The sequence below is a fragment of the Cetorhinus maximus genome, chromosome 7 (genome assembly GCF_964194155.1).
Source record: "Cetorhinus maximus chromosome 7, sCetMax3.hap1.1, whole genome shotgun sequence".
Lineage (NCBI taxonomy): Eukaryota > Metazoa > Chordata > Chondrichthyes > Lamniformes > Cetorhinidae > Cetorhinus > Cetorhinus maximus.
Window position 1 is genome coordinate 18,435,563 of NC_135885.1, and position 20,970 is coordinate 18,456,532.

General features: G+C 40.6%; 1 protein-coding gene across 9 annotated transcripts in view; it reads left to right on the forward strand.

The window, feature by feature from the left end:
• Positions 1–20,970, forward strand: part of herc2 (HECT and RLD domain containing E3 ubiquitin protein ligase 2) — a 246,039-nt gene that overhangs the window by 179,509 nt on the left and 45,560 nt on the right. For all 9 annotated transcript variants that reach the window (XM_078545139.1, XM_078545142.1, XM_078545137.1 and 6 more), the window contains 12 exons: positions 163–307; positions 770–995; positions 1,539–1,710; positions 3,472–3,658; positions 4,253–4,396; positions 5,074–5,265; positions 6,490–6,643; positions 7,789–7,896; positions 10,664–10,795; positions 12,732–12,890; positions 13,665–13,783; positions 13,895–14,020. In XM_078545139.1, coding sequence (XP_078401265.1) covers positions 163–307; positions 770–995; positions 1,539–1,710; positions 3,472–3,658; positions 4,253–4,396; positions 5,074–5,265; positions 6,490–6,643; positions 7,789–7,896; positions 10,664–10,795; positions 12,732–12,890; positions 13,665–13,783; positions 13,895–14,020 — 1,864 coding nt within the window. The remainder of the gene's footprint in view (positions 1–162; positions 308–769; positions 996–1,538; positions 1,711–3,471; positions 3,659–4,252; positions 4,397–5,073; positions 5,266–6,489; positions 6,644–7,788; positions 7,897–10,663; positions 10,796–12,731; positions 12,891–13,664; positions 13,784–13,894; positions 14,021–20,970) is intronic.

The window sequence follows — 20,970 nt, forward strand, 5'->3', positions numbered from 1 at the left end:
CCTGGGTGGGAAGGGATTTACAGTAGAAGCTGAATTGGGGAGGTTTTTTCCTCATTCAAGCAGTCGAAAGTCAACTTGCTGAACGCTCTCCAGGAGAGGATTGTATGGTCATACTATTAATGCAATTAAATTTGTTCCATTTTTAACTTTCCTTGTGCACAGGGGTAAAGGTGACTACTTCAGACTTGGCCATGGTACTGATGTTCATGTTCGGAAGCCACAGGTCGTGGAAGGTCTCCGTGGAAAAAAGATTATTCATGTGGCTGTAGGTGCATTGCACTGTCTTGCTGTCTCTGATACAGGACAAGTAAGTGACTATATTTGTTTAATAAGTGGCTATTTGATACAGACATAGTTCAGACTTGTGCAAGACATAGGGAAAAAAATTACTTTTGTTTCTTACAAACAAGAATCTTGTAGAAATTATCCAATCTCTTCAATTTATTAAATCATAAATTTTAAGGTGACCTGTTAATTTTCTTGTAATTATTAGTTGCCATTTTTACAAGTCATAAAATGGAAGTTGGAACTCATTTCATAAAGTATTGCAGCATATTTATTTATTCCGATGCTTTCATAATCAGTTCTGCTAATGTTCAAGTTAATGCGTTCATGATGGATAACACAAAAGAGTTTTCAGTCCTTTGAGACAGTGTTTTTCTGTGCACCATAATATAGAACAGTGCGCTTCATAATATGTCAAATGTGACATTCCAAATCCTTCGCTTTAAAACCAACCTTTTTTTTCCCTCTAATATGACATTTCTAGGTTTATGCTTGGGGCGATAATGACCATGGCCAGCAAGGAAATGGAACCACAACAGTAAATAGGAAACCTACCCTTGTACAGGGTCTAGAAGGACAGAAAATCACCCGTGTTGCCTGTGGTTCTTCACACAGTGTAGCATGGACAACCGTGGATGTGGCAACACCTTCTGTGCATGAACCAGTCCTATTCCAAACTGCTAGGGATCCTTTGGGCGCTTCATACTTAGGTAACTTTATTAATTGTGGCTTGATAACCGTTTAATTGGTATATTTGTCGAAGATTTTGAATGCCAATACTCCTGTAAAATTTAATCAGCAAAGTGTTGTGTATACTCAAAAGTATAGTATTTAGAGTTTGTATGTTTCTGTGCCTGCACTTATAATCTGAAATAACTTAACTTAGCGTTGCTATTATTATACATAAACCTGTATTTGCATATTTATATTTTGCAAAGCTGCACCCGAATGTGATACCTACTTTAAACGATGTTCCCAATTCTCATTTCTGCTCATTCAACCTCTGACAAAGTGTTTAGGTAATGAGCTGTTCCACCCCATGCATGTGACACAAATGTAGGACCGTTTGCGATTTGGTCAATGTCATGAACATAATTTCATATTTTATTTAAGAATTGTTTTCTTTAAAAAGCATTTTATTCATTGCTTGTGATCTTGAATTGTTTAAAATGCCTCTTATTCATCTACATGAACAATTTTAGTTTTGAAGAACATACTGTCACTTGTAATTCCATTCACTTATTTCTTAATAGGTGTTCAGTCAGACCTGGACTCCACCACCATCAGCAACAAAATTAGTGGCTCAAGTAATTCAAAACCCAATCGCCCCTCCCTGGCGAAGATTCTACTTTCTTTGGATGGGAACCACGCCAAGCAGCAGGCGTTGTCCCATGTGCTGACGGCTCTCCAGATCATGTATTCTAGGTAAGAGCTCACAACTGAATGCTGTTGCTCAATTAATTTATTTCTGGGCCTTAAATAAATTACTAGAGATTGCTGGTCATGCAGCTAAGTAAAAGGCATAGTTTTATATATACATGATAGTGAGGTCTACAATCTGGCAACCTTTGTGTCCTAATTTCTGATAATCAAATCAGTGACCCAAATGAAAATACACTGGTTGTTGCTCAAAAAGATTTGTTTTAGTGTGTAGCAATAGAGATAGTGAACAGAACTCAGTGATTGTAGTATCACTGGCCCCAGACAAGCAGAAGTGTAATGATCTCATTGGCCCTTGGGCTTCCGGGATGTCAGTAGGAAAATTTTTGTTGAAGAGTGTTGTTACTGCCATAGAAACTCATAACCTTAGTTATTGGACTGTTGTCAGTAAATCTCTGGAAAAGCACTCTTGTGCAGATGATGTATGCATGTTAAATATTTCTGGTCATTTGTTGGATAAGTGAAGTATTGAATTCATTTTAACAGCGAATACACTGCAATGACATGTCCTCTAGCAGAAATCTCTGGCTAAAACATTGAGTTCTTGACAGCATATTTCCAATAGTGTAATAACTGATAAAACTTTCCATTGTGAGTAACACAGCAAGTCTGTCAGCACCTGAAAACAAAAGATGGGAATCTGTGTTAGGTGTGGCACTTAATAGAATAGTCAATAAAGACATCTACCTGAATTATTCACTTTCCTTTCTCTTTTATGGAGCCACCAACAACATTCTCTGTGACTGCAGCCATGGTGCATTCTCTTTTTTTTTGCTCTCCTCGACCTCTTTGCAACATTTGTCATGGTCAGGCACTCCACCGTACTATCCTTTATTGGTTCTACTCCTCCTTGTTCCAACGTAGCTCTGGCTTCTTATCCCACCAACATAGTCATGCTGGGAGTGTACCAAGGTTGCATTCTAGGTGCTTTCTCTTGTTCAAAGATGCTTTCCTCCTCTCCAGTTGCAGGCTTATTGTGAATGTGCATGGCATTGATTTCCTGTTTGTCACTGTACTGAGCTATAAAATCCATATCAAGTTGCTCACCAAAATTTCTTTGTGGACCTTTGAAAAATTGCCCACCTCACCCTGACCGCATCCTTGCTGCCGCTGGTAACCTTATTCAGACTTTTGAGACTTCCACCCTCAAATTCTCCAATGGCCTCCTTGAAAACCTCCCACATTTGACCCTACATATATTCCAATTCACCCAAAACTGCTGTCCTCAACCTATCTCCACTAAGTTGCACTTACCCAGCACCACTGACTTCACCCATCTCTACTTGCTTGCCATCCCCCTCAAAATCCTGGTGTTTGTTTACAAATCCCTCAGCAGTCTTGTCCCACCCTATCTCTGAAAGCTCCTGAAACCCTGTGTACAACGTCATGTTCTTTATTCCTTCAGTTCTAACCTCCTCTACATCATCTTGCCTCTCTGTTCCAAGAAAAGTATCTGAGTATTTATCCATCTTGGTGTTTAACTTGCTTCTCTTTTGCAGCAGTTATCTTCTTTCAATTTTTCAACATTAATGGCTTCCCTTCTTTTAATGGATGGTTATTTCCTTCATTTGTTAGAATAATTGGACGGGATTTTCTGCTCACATATTTGTGACCTTCTATTCCTCCATTATAATAGGTGGAAAAGTAAATGTTAGGAAGCCCCGATGTATAAAACCGCAGTCATACTTTTATTGATTTAAGTTTTCCTTTTTATGAGGATTTTTTGATCAACTTTTGTTCCTGTAGAGATGCTTTGGTAGGAGCTTTGATGCCAGCCAGTATGATTGCACCTGTGGAATGCACATCATCATCTCCTGTACCACCAGCAGACACGTCTGCAGCCACAAGCCCAGCTGGTGAGGATGCTTCGGAAGTGGCAAGTGACAGGGAAGAGAGAATGAGTCCAAATCCTTGGCAGGACAGAAAAGGGGAGGTGAGAATACAAATGCAAGCCTTGGATGGTTGTTTATCACTGGATAATATCCTCTAAATTAACACTTAAAAACACATATGTAGAGTAAAACATTTGGGATCCTGAATGAGTCCAAAAATAAAAGAGAATCTCATTTAATATTGGGCCATCATTCAAAATGATTTAAAGGGAATTAGTTGCACATTTACTGGTGTCAGTCGGTTAGCCCTTTGTTGGCTTTCTCTCCCCACCCAAGCTTGCTCTTTGGATAGAGGCTAGTAAAGGATATTTCACCACAACTTAAGCCATGCCATTTCTAGTGTATACATCAGTTGCTTCCTGGAAAGCAGAAAATACTAGCTGACCACCTTTATCTAAAGAATAGGACATTACAAAACCAAAGGGCTTGGACTAATAAGTTAGTGAATATCAGACAAAATGGACATATCAGCTTGAACAAGACAGTCCTTAAAAATTTGTCTCCTCTACTTGTATGTCCTACACTCTACTATTAAATCCAGTGGGCTGCTAAGATTTGGCAATTTTAATATTTTTCTGAGACTTTCAAGAACTGTTTCTCAGAACTCTAAAAGATGTTTTTTTTTTATCTTGAAGGTTGCACCGTCAGAAGAAGCTGTAACGCCATCGTCTGCAGTAACACCCTCTACCTCAGCCACCTCTGCTCGTCCTTTCATTCCTGTAACTGATGACCCCAGGGCTGCCAGTATCATAGCAGAGACTATGACCAAAACAAAGGAGGTAATCATTACAGCAGCAATATAACTGAAATGATTTACTAAGGCCTGCTGAAGCATGATGGTGTGTCATGTTGATTATGCCAAAAGTTTAAAGAGTAGTATTGACAAATGAATGGTTTGGGTTAGAATCAATTTTTTCAGATGTTCAGTGGGAAATGACTGCTCTGATATTTTTCTCTAGAGTATAAATGATGGTTTCCATGACCCCTTTCTTATTCAAAAGCCAGGCCTATATTGTAGCATGGGTCCCATTGTAGCCAGTGGCCAGAAGAAGTTAAAATTGTCAGATTTTGTTGCCAGCCAGTATGATTGCACCTGTGGGATGCACATCATCATCTCCTGTACCACCAGCAGACACATCTGCAGCCACAAGCCCAGCTCGTGAGGATGCTTTGAGTGGATATTGTTGCCTGTCTCTCAGGCTGTGCTAGAGTAAGACCAAGGAATGTGCATGACAGCTCTGAATAGAGCAATGGAGTGCAATTGAAATATTAACCTTTGATCGTACTTTGCACTGTGCATTAAAGCATATCTGTAAAATGGATGCACAATGTAAATTTGAAAGACAAATAAATAGATATTTTAAACATTTTGTCTTTCATATTTTAAAGAAAAGTGCGCAATTTTCATTTTATTCAACCTTTGAGTTAAGGTCGTGTTTTCCTTTTACTCCAAAAGGATTCAGAAAACCAGACAAAGGTGTCAGGGCCAGAACCACAGCACCTGGATGAATTCACAAGCCTGCTTGTACCAGATGACACTCGTGTAATGGTTGATTTGTTGAAGTTGGCTGTGTCAAACCGTGCTGGTGAGAAAGGCAAAGATGTCTTATCAGCTGTGCTGTCAGCCATGGGCACTGCCTACCCACAGGTAAGTACAAATGCTTCAACACCATCAAACAAAGTCGTGGTTCAATAACCTAGTAGGCAATGTGCTTTTTTTTTCCAACATGACCCTTCAAATTGCTGTATGGTATACTAGTGTGAGAGTTCACAATGCTGTTTTAATGGAGGCATTAGTTTCTTTAAAATAAGTGGGTGTTAAAATATCTAACGATGTAAAGACCCACATATGTTAAGCACTTGTACATGTAACACCCAATAATTTCAAATCGATTAAGAAGTGCCAAATTCACCACTTGACCTGTCCAAACTTCTTAGCTGAAGGATAGGAGACAGAACTGAGTTTTTTTTTATTGAATCAAAGATGGGTTATGTCTCTCAAATTCTGCTGTAGCTTTTTGGCTGATTCTTGTAACTTTTCTATTCTCTCCTGAAACAGCAACTCATGGTACAGTTCTGTGAGTGACAGCTGTCCACCAGCACTCTGCCCAGTAGCCATTCTAAACATCTGCAGGCCCCTTTCCTTGATTGAGTATTGACTAGGGATTGGGAATTTATCTAATGATCTGTACTGATGAGGAGTGATGGAATTGATGATCAATGACTCTTTATTTCATTCTGACTTTGGCATATCATAAATATGTTGCTAAATCAAAATAGTGATTTCAACAAATTTGTGTCAGAAACGATTTATGAATTGAATTTCTGATGTCTAAAATTTCATGTGCAGCATTGGCTGACACTAATGATAACATGTAATAATTGCACATCTAAGTTACATCAGTAAATTGAGGATAAGTTAAAGATTAAAAATTGCAAATTTAACCAGTCAGGTCTACTGTAGCTTTGGCAGAATGGACACTATCTATTATCAATGTGCTTGTATTATAGTTCTTCGTATAAAGCTCAATGTGTTGTAATCATGAGCATGAATCTCCATCTTTCTTTACTATCTTGTTTATTGGAACCTTTAAAATATTTTATTTGATTTTGTCTTTTGATTTACTAAACCTTCAAAAGGCAAACATTTGAAGTATTTCATTTTGTTAACTTAAATTATGCCAGTGAAAATAAGAATGTATATTATAAAATAAAATGCTTTGACACCGTGTTTCAGTAACTATAATTATTATATTAAGGCCATTGTTACCATTCATGACTTTTGTTCCCTGATGAATTTTTCTCACCTATTGCAAGCTTTATTATTGGTCTATGTCCTTTACTTTTTCCCCTTTTGATTTCCGCTCTGCAGGTGGCTGACATGTTGTTGGAGCTGTGTGTGACTGAGTTAGAAGATGTGGCCTCAGATTCTCAGAGTGGGCGCCATTCTCCTCAGCCAGTGATAGTGGAAAGCAGTCACCCGTACACTGATGACACATCTACCAGTGGGACAGTGAAAATACCAGGTATCTACCTGATGGAAGTATGTTGGATCAGAAGTCAATGATTCAATATGCTCGGTCATAAATATCCCCTGGCACTTTTCTGCACTTGGAATTGCTACGAAAATGTAGTTAACGAGATTATGTTTTGGGACTGCTTTAATTTAGGAAAATGGAGGAATGAAGGATGTCATGTGACCTGTCCTATATTCTGCCTGACCACAGGCCTGGTTGGTATGGCTGCTAAAGATTAAAGGAGAGCCAAGATTGTTTTACTGGGAAGGAAGTGAAGGCAAAGGCAGAAGCATCTGTACTGGCAGTGGTTAGACTGTTGGTCACTAAAATCCCAGGAATGTCGAGTTGAAATTAAACAGACAGTTAAAGTATAAGATAGAATAGAGTTGTGGTTTGATGGATAGCTCAGTAATGTTATAGCTAAACAGATGAGCTTTGAGGTGTGAAGGGTGCAGAGGAGGACATTGGAGGATCAGATTGCAAGGTTCTCCTGAAAGATATCCCGGAATTTCACAGACAAGTCAGTTCTCCAGGATCCGTGAGAGATAGAGAGGGAGCAGATAGAGGCAACAAATCTCTCTGGTTCACCATGTAGGAATAGGGCAGAGCTCAAGCTTAGATTGAAAAGACCAAATTCGTGAGGATTTAAAACCAGGCTGGAAAATTTCCCTATCTTGAGGTAGAGAGAGAATCTCCAGGTAAATCCTCATTGTGAAGGACAGTTTTGGGGTAAAAAGTTACTAGCTGGGAAAGGAAAAGAATGGAAGTAAACCTCGGGAGCTAAGAGTCATCTTGGACTGGTCCTGGGAAAATCCTATGTATACTTGGGGAACAATGTAAAGTCTCACCATAGAGTGGGATTTTCAGTTGTGTTAAATGTAAAAGGGTAAAATCCTATTTAGTGGTTTAAAGTATAAGTTGCCTACTGAAATAATGTTTAGTTAATAGTGCTTTTAGCTTGTTTGTTGCAGTTTTAAAGCAGGAAATCTTGTTCTGTCATCCTTTCAGCTATTCACTGAATGTTCAAATTTCTTTTTAAAAGTTATCGCCTACTACAGGGATCATAATGGATTGAATAACTAATCTGTGGAAGGAAAGTTAAGATAAGCATGCAGATAACTTTTTTTCTCAGGGCTGTTTTGAATGTTTCTTAGGTGCTGAAGGCCTTAGAGTAGAGTTTGACCGGCAGTGCTCCACAGAGCGCCGTCACGACCCATTGACCATAATGGATGGTGCCAATAGGATAGTGTCTGTTCGATCAGGTAATAACTTATGTACATCTGAACTGCTTTCACATACATGTGATTGCAATTTTTATTTGATTTTCGTTGCTGGAATGTTAAATTGATGGTATCTATCAGCTGTTTTCCTTTCCCCTCTATCTGGATAGATTCTCAGTATTTCATATGTTGTTAATGCATTTGAGCTGCTTCTTATGTTTAGTGTACTGGAAACTTATAACATTATTGGAACCTTCCAGATCATATACCTTCTTAAACAATCAGGGGCACTATGCCTTATAATTTTATTGGATCTTTTTGAAAGAAGGGAACGACTTGTGGTGATGGCAAGTTGAAATAAAAGGTTCCATATATTCAGCTAAGGAATGGCCATTTGAAAAAGAAACATATTGCAGATAAACTGGCTACTGAACACATTTTGTATAGAAAATCATTAATATAGCACTGAATGAAAGCTCGTTGATTGTGATTTTCTCTAGATTCCGATGTTTTTTGCTCATCCTGAGTGACTAGCCTTTTAAAGGTTAAAGACCAGATAAACAAATAATATGTAGACGAAGAACTCCTCTTTTCTATCCTAATTTCTTTCTCATGATCTTTTCAAATTTAAACCTATCTCTGTAGTATCACCCGGCTCCACTCTGACCTCAGCCCATCTGCTGTTGAAACCCTAACCCATGACACCATTCATAACTTGGTTAATTGCTGCTTAGTCTGCCCGGGGGAAACTAACCAGATCCAATCAGCCATTTGTTTTCCACCACATCTGATTTGAAGCCAATGGAATATAAAATCAAGCAGGTTGTAAAATGAGTGTCCGACCTGATCCAGTCATATCAGTTTCACGCTGGACTGGTCAGGTTAAAATTATCTCCAACCGTCCTCACTGCTCTTTGTCGTGACTTGACTTGTATTGGGGATACTGTTGCGTTTCATTTTTGGGAAAAGCACTCGTAACTTTTAACTCCTGCTGGACTCTTCTCACTCGTTCTAATCTTTATCATACGTTAATGCGCACTTGCTAGCCTTTTTACTGTAAACACTGGAGATAGCAGATGTTGAAGCTGCATGTGACTTCAGATATTTGAAAGCTCTCCAAACTAGCCTCCCACTACCCATTGCCCATTTCTACTCTGCACCATGTTACACTTACCCATCACCTCTCTCTCTGTTGACTTTCGGTTGGCTCCAGATTCCCCAATGCCTCAAGTTTAAAACTCTTGCCATTGTGTTTAAAATGCCTCATGGCCTCTTAACCCTCCTTATCTCTGCAACATCCTTCAGGCCTCCAATCCCCCACCCCTGAACTTTTATTCTGTTAACTTTGGTCTCTTCCTCATCTCCTCACTCCCCCTCATTTTGCTGTGTCTAGGCTCCATATTCTAGAATTCCCAACCTAAATTCCTCCATTTCTCTCTCATCCTTTCAAGACTGAGTCTTATTTTGATTACACCTCTGTGAAGCACCTTGGACATTTTTGTATATTAAAGATGTTATATAAATGCAAGTTTTTATTCACTATTCTCCTATAACCTGCATTTTCTTCTTGTCCTTTTAATTTCTCTTTTCCACACACCATTTGTGACAGATTATAGATCAAATTATTATTTTAGTACTGAGTTGCATACAGCAGGCTCCACCTAGCTTGGCTGTGGTGCATTCAGGCTAATTTAACATAAACATATTTCATCACATTTATTTTCATCTGATGCAGGTGCCTACCTGACCTATGGTTAAGAAGTAAAACCATAATCTGTCTGGCTCATTTCCAAGGTTCCTGTTCATATCAACAACAATTGCAGTTAATAGGATCCAACAATATTTTGATTTTCACTTCTTGATGGTTTGTTTAAAAAGGAACGAACTAACATCAAAACATGAAGAATGATTATTCAGTAATTTATGGGCTGAATTCTCTGGTTGGCGAGCAGGGGTGGGACCTGCTTGCCAATGCGTAAAATGACATGCGGTGACGTCGGGTGGGCAAAGGCCTATTAAGGCCAGTTAAAAACTAATTTAAGCAATTAAATGAGCTGCCCGTCCAACCTTAAGGTTGATGGGCAGGTGAAGAGCCCGGGCGGCCTTCGCATTATTCATGAAACCTCATCCATGGGTGGGATGAGGTTTCATGAAGTGTTTTAAAATTCAATAAAATTTTTAAAATAATTCTTTGACATGTCCCAGCTCATGTGAAGGGACATGTTTTAAAAGTTTTAAATTACTTTATTTCAGCTTTTAAATATCAAACTGATCTCCCTGAGGCACGCATGCAAAAGAGCACAGGCCCTGACTCCGGGAATCCCCCCACCCCTGCACAGGGACCGCTCAGCGCTTCCAGGCGAGCATCACACTGGGTGGGCCTTAATTGGTCCACATAAAATGGTGGCGGAGCGCTGATCGGGTTCGCCCGCCCCCGCACAACCCCCCTAACGGGGGGAAAACCTTTGCCTATATTTTTCTTACCTCGAGCCCTTTCTCTACTGTTTTGTACTTGCTGCTATTCTGTCTCACACAGATTTTTACTTTCTAGGCATTTTGTAAATGAAAAAGAGGAACGAGAAAAGTTAGGTCAACGCAGTATAAATATTTGGAAGAATCAAATGCATCCACAGAGAATATGTGGCAGCAGATTTTTTAAAAAAATGAATGTGTTTCCACTGGTTCCACAACTTTTTGAATTTAAGACAGCAAATCAAACAACACGCAGGGAAAGTTATTGAGTGTTGTAGCACAACAAATTGTGCGCTTTTTATAATTTAGTTATGCAATTATACATTGACTGTTGCAGGTCGAGAGTGGTCTGACTGGTCCAGTGAGCTGAGAATTCCCGGTGATGAACTAAAGTGGAAATTTACCAGTGATGGTTCTGTGAATGGTTGGGGATGGCGGTTTACAGTGTACCCTATAATGCCCGCTGCAGGTAATATATGCTTGTGTATTTTTCCATTATAAAGTGCACAGCTAAGGAAGCCAAACAGCACTGGGAGCAAAACTTTATTACTGCACATTGCAGAATATTTTTACAGCAATTGAAAACCAGTGACACATTTTGAGGGGTTCAAATATTCAGATAGAAAGATTATGGCACAGAAGGAGGCCATTCAGCCCATCAAAACAGCTATCCAGTATAACCCCACCTTCCAATTCTTGCTCTGTACCTCTGTAGGTTATAGCTTCTCAAGTGCACATACAACTGTTTGGCTTGACCACCCTTTCAGACAGATTTCCAGGCCCCACCATCATCTGGGTGAAAAAATTACCCCTTGACTCCCCTTTACTCCTTCCATCAAGGAATTTAAATCTATGCCTCCTGGTTATTGACCTCTCTGCTAAGAGAAATGGGAAAAGAGAAATTTTATTCATTCTATTTAGGCCCTTCATAATTTTGTGCTCCTCAATTAAATCTCCCCTCAGCCTCCTCTGTTTCAAAGAAAATAAACCAAACCTATCCACTCTTTCCTCATGGCTAAAATTCACCATTCCTAGCTACATCTTTACAAACCTCTTCTGTACCCTCTCTGGTGTATTCACTTCCTTTCTGTAATGCAGTAATCAGAACTGTATGCAGTGCCCTAGCTGTGTCTAACTAATGTTTTATACAGTTCTAGCATAACCTCCTTGTTCTTCTCTAGTGCTAAGTCAGTAAAGAAAATTATCCTGCATGCCTTTTTTGACCTCCTCATCTACTTGCCCTGCTACCTTCGGAGATCTGTGGACATACACTCCAAGATCCCCTGTTCCTCGAAACTACTTAAAATCCTACCATTTATTGTGTATTCCCTCGACTTACATTACCTCGTACTTTACAGGATTGAATTCTATTTGCCATTTTTCTGGCTACCATCAGTAGTCTTCCTGTAATCTACAGCTTTGTTCTTCACTATCTAACATGATTAATTTTTTTATAATCTGCAAACTTCTTAATTATGCCCCCTACATTTATGCCTAACTCATTGATTTATACCACGAGCAGCAAGGGGCCCAGTACTGAGCCTTGTGGAACCCCACTGGAAGCAGCCTTCCAGTCACAAAAGTACCCAATGACCATAACCCTTTGCTTCCTGCCACTGAGCCAATTTTGCATCCAACTTGCCACTTTCTCTTGGATCCCATGTGCTTTCAGTTTACTAATCAGTCTACCATATGGGACCTTGTCAAAAGCCTTGTTAAAATCCATGCAGTTTGTGTTGCTGTTGGGACACTTGAATATGCCTTTTATTTTTATTTTTACTCACTGTATGAAAATTGCTTAGATCGTAATTAGATAGATGCCTGTTTTGCCCTCCACATCGGTAGGTTTTTATATAGTTTAATGTTCTGCAGAATTTTTACCCACTACTGTCATGATTAGTATCTATGCAAGTTCTTTCAGTGACTGGCTGGCTATCAAAATTCATCATTGGGTGCCTTTTAAATTGTTTCAGCAGTGAGCCTCATGTAATATTTCTTACTGCGCACAATCATTCAGCCAAAAATGCAACTGGGAAATGCACTACCTCCCGGTCAAAGCACAAAAAAGGGCAAAGCAGTCCAGGAGGGTAGTCCATTTGTCAGCAAACCCCACCCCCTCCCCTTCACAACCTCCTAATTGGAACACTTGTTTCTAGTGTCATAATTGAGGTTGTGGATGTTCTGTCTTAGGAATCACGAGATGCAAAACTTTTTTTTATCACTCTGTGAATCCTATCAATCTGTGGTAGAGCTTTCATAATATGGACTTGTTTAATCATGTTAAGTAATGTATATTCGTAATGTTAAATGTTTCCAAATAAATATCTTTGGTTTTGACTTGCCATGTACTTTGATTCTTGTTTTACTGTAATCATTCAGTTAACTTTTTTTACTATTTGAACCAGGTCCTAAAGATCTTCTGTCAGATCGTTGCATTTTGTCATGCCCTTCAATGGATTTAGTTACCTGCCTACTGGATTTCCGGTTAAGCTTTGCATCAAACAGAAGTATTGTGCCCCGTTTAGCTGCCTCTTTGGCAGCTTGTGCTCAGCTAAGTGCACTTGGTATGTATTAAAAGATGGGCCTAAATTTTTAGCTTGGCGGGCGCGCGCGATCGGCGGGCGCGGGAGCAGTTGGGAAACAGACTGGCAACCGCAAACGGCCCCCACCAAAGATTTCATGCTGGCTGGCCAATTAACGGCCAGCCAGCGTGAAGCGCGCAATGAAAAGTTCAGCACTGCCGGGATGGGGGCAGATGATGACGTTTCCGTCAGCGAACGCTGAGAGAAAGCTCCCTGAAGGCTGGGAGCTGCCTCAAGGAGACGCAGACCCGAAAACTATGAAGTAAAGTTTTGAAAATCGGGGGAAAAAAATGCCCAAGCATCACAATTGGGCACCTGAATATATAGATGATAAAAGTGCTGTCCACAGACTTTTATTTTTATTTTATTTCATAACGGAAACCTCATCCCGCCCTTGGATGAGGTTTGATGAAAAATGCAAAGTCCACCTGGCTGATTCGCCCATCCACTAACTGTAAGGTTAGACGGACCACGAGAAATCAGAGATAAGTGCGCTGTTAATGGGCCTAATTGCCCTCTTAATTGTTGGCGGATGCGTTTCCTACTTTTGCGTGCGCCCACCAAGCGAAATTTTGCGTGAGCGTGGGATGATGTTGGGACGCTCGCCCGATGTCTTCTCGAGTGATTTTATGTCCGATCGGGTCGGGCTTCACCCGCCCACAGGACGTAAACTTCTGCCCATGAAGTGGGAAAGAAATTGTTCACTCATTGGGCATTATGAAGACTGTATTAACAATCTTTTACTTTATATAAAAGCTGCCAGTCACAGGATGTGGGCCTTGCAGAGACTACGCAAACTTCTGACAACGGAGTTTGGTCAGACTATAAATATCAATAGACTTCTTGGTGACAGTGATGGAGAGTCTCGATCTCTGGTATGGCGACAACCCATTTAAGAGTGTATTTTAAATATTATTTGCTCATTATTAGCTTTTTTAAAAAAGAAATCTAGCATTTTATGCTCACCTTGGAGATTTTTCTTTCAGAGCTTTACCGGGACTGCTTTAGCCGCATTAGTCAAAGGTCTTCCGGAGGCTTTGCAGCGTCAGTATGAATATGAAGATCCCATAGTAAGAGGAGGCAAGCAGCTCCTTCACAGCCCATTCTTCAAGGTAAACATGTTCGTTTCTGTGTATGAAATTAAACATTTAGAATTGGAGGAGTTGGAAGTTTAGAGTTAAGTGTAAATATTTTGCCTAACCTGTTCGCACACAAGCTCCCTAATTATCTGGTAAATAAAGGTGCAAAAAGGAGGTCTTGAGTTTGAATCCTGAATCCTTGAGTTTGATTTTATGTGCCCCTGCCGGGAGTGCTTTCAGAGGGGAGGTTTGTAAAATAGGTCTGCTGGCTCGCCCACCACCTTCCCTCTGAGCTGACCCCCATAATCGGTTAGGTGGAAGGGTGCTGAAATCGGCAGCCTGCCCACTAGATATAAATAAATAATTAAAGATTAATTAGGCTTGTTAGCAAGCCTGTTGACTAGATAATATGCTGACTACGCCATAATAAGATGACTAAGAAGCGAAGGAATAATGGACGTGCCAAGAAAGGCCGTGGCCACATCCAGCCCGTTAGGTGCACAAACTGTGCCCGCTGCATCCCCAAAGACAAAGCCATTAAGAAGTTTGTCATCCGCAACATTGTGGAGGCTGCTGCAGTTCGAGATATTTCGGAGGCCAGTGTCTTTGATGCATATGTGTTGCCCAAGCTGTATGTGAAATTGCATTACTGTGTCAGCTGTGCCATCCACAGCAAGGTGGTAAGAAATCGTTCACGAGAGGCCAGAAAGGACCGAACTCCACCTCCACGTTTCAGGCCAGGCGCCAACATCCCACGTGGACCTCCTCAGAAGCCTATGTAAACATGAGTGAATCCTATAATTTGGTTTGAAGTAATAAAAATGTTGGACCATTAAAAAAAAACACGGCTGGCGTGAGCAAGCTGCTTTTTTATGGGCTACATGAAAAAGGGCAGGAAGGAAGGGAGGGTTACCTTATTTGGGATGTGCCCTGCACGTATCAGGGGCACCCGCCCCTGCCCCACATTTCTTCCACGCCTGCCCTACAAAACCTGGCCCCCATTCTCCACCCGCTCCCCCCATGCCCCTCCATGGGCTATAGCATCCCTCCCTGCACCAAAATGCCAGGGACTTGCCTTTCTCGGGCAGCCATGATCTTCGTGCTACTTCCTACAGCACCCAGTATCGAGCCCTGGCGCTGCTGTGACTGTTGGAGCTGCCGACAAATCTGTTTGGCCTGCAGCTCCTGAGGCCGAGGCCTCTTCCTACTGAGGGGTGGGAGTCCCACTCTGAACTAAATTAGCTCGCCCCCAGCATGCCAAGGCTGTTCCGGCCGACCTTCCTTCCAAAGGGTGAAAGCAGCTGGCCCCCTCCACGTCTCCCTTCCCCGTACCCCCCTGTAAAATACAGCCCCTGGTCTAGGTTGAGTTAGCTGATCTCAGTTTCTAGCACTAGGAGATGTTACAATTAACATTAGCACCCTTAGGTAGGATTCCACTCCTGATCGCAGTCCATCACCTTCAATTTGAACTTGTGGAGCAATGTGCCTGTTGTTTAATTTTTAAAAAATTCATTCATGGGATGTGGGCTTTGCTGGCCAGGCCAGCATTTATTGCCCATCCCTAGATGCCCCTGAGAAGGTGGTAGTGAGCTGCCTTCTTGAACCGCTGCAGTTCATGTGGTGTAGGAACACCCACAGTGCTGTTAGGGAGGGAGTTCCAGGATGTTGACCCAGCGACAGTAAAGGAACAGTGATATATTTCCAAGTCAGGATGGTGAGTGACTTGGAGGGGAACTTCCAGGTGGTGGTGTGCCCATCTATCTGCTGCCATTGTCCTTCTAGGTGGTAGTAGTCGTGGGTTTGGAAGGTGCTGTCTAAGGAGCTTTGGTGAATTCCTGTAGTGCATCTTGTAGGTGGTACACACTGCTGCTACTGTGCGTCAGTGGTGGAGGGAGTGAATGTTTGTGGATGTGGTGCCAGTCAAGCGGACTGCTTTGTCCTGGATGGTGTCCAGCTTTTTCAGTGTTGTAGGTGGTGTATTCATCCAGGCAAATGGGGAGTACCCCATCACATTCCTAACTTGTGCTTTATAGATGCTGGGCTGGCTTTGGGGAGTCAGGAGGTGAGTTACTCGTCGCAGGATTCCTAGCCTCTGACCTGCTCTTGTCGCCACGTTATTTATATGGCTAGTCCAGTTCAGTTTCTGGTCAATGGTAACCCCCAGGATGTTGATTTTGGGGGATTCAGTGATGGTAATGCCATTGAACATCAAGGGGTGTTGGTTGGATTCTCTCTTGTTGGAGATGGTCGGTGCCTGACACTTGTGTGGCACGAATGTTAACAAAGTAATATTTTAGAGAAAGCATGATTTCAATAGCACCAAGGTTGCTGTTGCAAAATATTTTCACACTTTTTGATGCAAACTGAAGATTGCAACGATTAAGTTTGAATTCTCGTAAATGGGTCTTGTCGCCTTTTGGTCACAATGCACAATCGAGCTTTTTGAATAGAGCACATGGAATAGGAGATGTTGACTTTCAAATACTGTTTCTCTTTTCCCTTTTTAAAAATGCTCTCCTAATGGGTTCGGCTCTCGAATGTGCCAGAGTATTACCAAACAACTTGGCAAGCTCCCTGTTCTGCACTAGATTTGTTCTGTAAACCTCTACTTTGCAGTTTTTGAGAATGCACCAAACTAATTTCCCCCTTTGACTCTTTGTTGTTGTGGGACAGCCTGTTCCCTTGCCACCCACCCACCAGGTTCCTTCATTCAGTGATGCAGGACATTGATGCAACGGAGACACTAAGCTTCCACATTGCATAGATTTCTAATAATACTTTACAGTGTTAACTCCCTACAGGCTTTGAACCACGAAAGCTTACAGCACAGATAAAAACCAGTCCGCCCATCACGTACTTGCTGCCTTTTTTGCTAAATAAAGCCATACAAAACTAATCTCACTGCCTCATGCTTTCTCCATAGCTTTATCCATCAAATATTTATCCACATTTTTCCTTTTTAAAAAAAAAAAGACCTCTGCCTCAACCACTTCCTGAAACAAAACATTCCTTACGTGCAACAATCCCGCACAATTTTTCCCAAAAGTAAAATTTTCCTCCCCACTCTCTCAAGTGATTTATTTTAAATTTGATTATTTTGAATTGATGATCCCTCATCTCTGACTCTCCAACAATAAAAACGTCTTTCTGTATTCTCTCAGTGAAAACTCTTCACAACTTTGGAAGCATCTGTTAAATTTCCTCTCAGCTTTCCCTTCTCCACTGGAACAAACCCCAGTATCTCATAGCTTTCTCATAACTGTAGCTGGTCAAGCTGCTCTGAGTGTTCCCTGTGGTTTCAATGTCCTTTCTATAACAGTACTCTAACTGTCACCTACCTAAAGTTTTGTTTAAGTCCATCATAACTTCAGATTCGGACTCTTGAGAACCAGCTTATAAAGCTGAGCATTCTACTGTCTTTTTTTCTGGCTTTATTTACCAAATAAGTAGGTAATTTTACTTATGAAGAAGTTGGCTGCACTTTTCTGGCCACATGCTTAGCATTTATAATACCAAAACCATTTATTGGAACTACATTGACCAGAAAGCAAGAGCAAATGCTGCTGAATGGGCATTGTTGGGAAAAATTGCTGTTAAACCGTGAAAAAACAGCAAGAAAAGTGAAAGTGTCTGCCAGTGCTGTTAATACGATTGATGGCTTCACACCATGAATATTTTGATTGGCAGAGGTGAGATTATACTCCATGACTGCAAGCTTTTACCTAACTCAATTGCATGGAATATCACCCTCCGAAGCATCAGATAATCTTAATTTTTATTTGTGCTTATTAAGTTTTAACAACAATCATAATTAGTAACAGTGCAAAAGAAAGCTTACAGTCCAGCAGTAATTTAATGCACTTACATTTGGAAGAGAAAGAACAAGAAGTGGGAGGAAGAAGAAGAAAAAAAGAAATAAAAACCCTCTCCAGTCCCAAAAAAAATAAATAAAAAGAAAATTAACAATCATAGGCCAGATTTAGTTTCACATGATATAATACATACAACCCTAATTAGGGTTATTTATATGAAAGTAGAGAGCTGTAGCCTAGCCAATAATGCATCTAGCCAATAATGTTGAAAAGGCGAGTGTGTCAGTCTGAATTTTTGTAACAGGGATGCCATTTGGTTCCACTCCAAAGAGTGCTGTAATAGAAAGTTCAATGTTGCTACTAAAAATATGAGTGATGTAAAAATTTTTGTCCAAAACAAAGCCAATTTAGGACACGACCAGTACATATGAATTAGAGAGGCTGGGGCAGTATGGCATTTACCACAGATCGGATCAAAATTTGAATAAATCTTAGATAATTTCACTTTGAATAGATGGATACAATGTAAGATTTTAAATTGTAGTAAGCCATGTCTTGCACATACAGATGAGGAATGTACACGATAGTGAATAGACTACCAGCTATCCTCTGATAAGCCTGAGTCAAAATCTTGCTCCCAAATAATTTTTAAGGTAGAAAGCGTAGGGCAGTGTAGTGAAAAAATTAGAGAATATAATTTGGAAATGAACCCCCTAACAAAAGGTTTAGTTCTAATATATTAATGATATAGGGAGCAATAAAGGAAACTGAGCAATTTTTTTTTTTTTGCACACAAAATTTGTAAGCAGCGAAAGAAGTGTGTGCGGATCAGATCGTATTTCTGAGACAGAGTGTCGAAAGAAGCAAAAACATTATCAGTGTACAAGTTAGCAAGGGTTTTGACGCCTCTCGCATGTCAGACTGAAGGCAGAATCTCCTAATGAAGGCAGAAATAAATGGCTTGCATTAATAGGGCTGCATAAAGAGAGAGATTGTAGCCCAAAGTGTGTTCTAAATTGGGTACAAATCTTAAGTGACTGTCTAACGATAGGGTTTGAAGAAAAGTGACTGGTTGAGAAAGGAATGGAGGAGCACACCAGAGCAGGCAAAGATGTGGATTGACAGGAGGCTGCCTCCAGTTACTCCCACGCTAAACTAACCGAGTCCGAATGAAGCCAAAAAGAAATATTATGGATATTAGCAGACTAATAATAAAACTGAAAATTTGGCAGTGCCAAACCACCTAAATGATTGGGTCTTTGTAGAAAAACTTGACGAATTCTGGGTGTTTTCTTATTCCAAATAATTGGTCTATTGCAACAAAAGAACACTTGGAGATAAACGATGGAAGGCAATGGTATAGAAATTTTGGCAAAATATTCATCTTTACAGAATTTATACGACCAAGTAAAGAAAGGGGTAAGCTAGACTAACGTGCTAAGTCTTGCTTTGTACATTCCAACAAAGGGTTAAAATTGAGCTTAAAAAGTTCTCCAAGGGATTGAGTAATTAAAATCCCTAAATATTTAAAACTGTTTACTGAGACCTTGAAGGGGAAGGAAGAAATAAGCTAACTCTTTGCAATAGAGTTAATAGGAAAAATTTCACTCTTTTTGCAAATTAATTTTAAAACCTTAAATATGACCAAATTGCTCAAGAGTAGAGAAAATATGTGGGAGAGATGAGGCCAGATCAGAGATGTAAAGAAGCAGGTCATCAGCATATAGGGAGAGTTTCTGCTCGACTCCACCCTGTGTAACACCCTGTATATCTCCACAGGTTCGCAGTGAAATTGCCAGGGGCTCAATAGCAATAGCGAAAAGTAGTGGGGAAAAAAGGGGACAGTCCTGTCTGGTACCTCGATAGAGGTCAAAGAATTTAGAGTGGATATTATTTATATGTATTGAACTAACTGGGGAGGAATACAATAGTTTTATCCATTTTATAAAAATGGGTCCAAATCCAAAATTTTGAATAGTGAAGAAAAGGTAGTCCCATTCCATTCTATCAAAAGCCTTTTCTGCATTCACAGTTCTAAGAATCTCAGGGAGAGGAGTAGCTGAATGTGTGTAAATAATATTGAAAAGACGCCTTAAGTTAGAGAAGGATTGCCTGCTCTGAATAAAAGCTGCTTGGTCAGGAAAGGTAATAAATGGAGGGACATGTTTAAGACGGTGGGCTAAGGCTTTAGCTAGTATCTTGACATCTGCATTTAAAAGGGAAATAGGCCGGTGTGAACTGCAATGCAGAGGATCCTTATCTCTCTTCAAAAGAATAGACAAAGATGCCTCATGCAGCATAGGAGGGTGCATTTTAGAGAGAAAGCATTCTGAAAACAGAGACAATAATAATGGAGAAAGCTGTGATAAGAATTTTTTATAAAATTCTATTGGAAATCCATCAGGCCCTGGTGCCTCATTACTTTGCATGGATTTAATTGCCTTTAGTATTTCATCTTGGGAAAGGGGAGCTTCTAATGCATTCATAGAGTAAAACGTTAGAGCTGGGATGTCAGCGTATCAAAAAAAAATTATGAAATAAACCAGGATCTGAAAATGAGTCTGAGGTCTAGAGTGGAATAAAAAAGTTTGAGTTGATCATTGATCTCCTGACGATCGGTGGTGGTTTACCCTGCTGGAGTGGTGACTTCAGAAGCAGACTGGCGAGCCAGGAGTCTATTGGTTCTTTCACCATGCTCCGTAAAACATACCACTTAGCTTTTCTGTTTGTTTAGTAGAAAGAAGATCAAGTTCAGCCTGTAGAGCCAGATGCTGTTTGTATAATATTGGGGGAGGTGCAGTAGCATTCTGCTGGCCCACAAAGAGGATTTGGTCAATCAATTGGAACAATTTTGAGGTATTGCGTTTAAGTTGAACAGTATATGAAATTATTTGTCCACATAGGTAAGCCTTCATACTCTCCAGACAGTAGCAAAGGAAATATCTGGAGTCGTATTAAGTCCTATAAAAGTATCTATTTGTGAGGAAATGAGTGTAGTAAAATCCAGGTCCACCAGAAGAAGAAAATCGAGATGCCATGGTGGATGAGAAACAGGTTGGTCATGGGGCTGAATTCCTCCCCCCTCCACCCCGCCCCGTTGGGGGTGTTGTGCTGGGATGGGCGAGAGCAAGCGCGAACCTGATCAGGTGAGCGGACCAATTAAGACCCGCG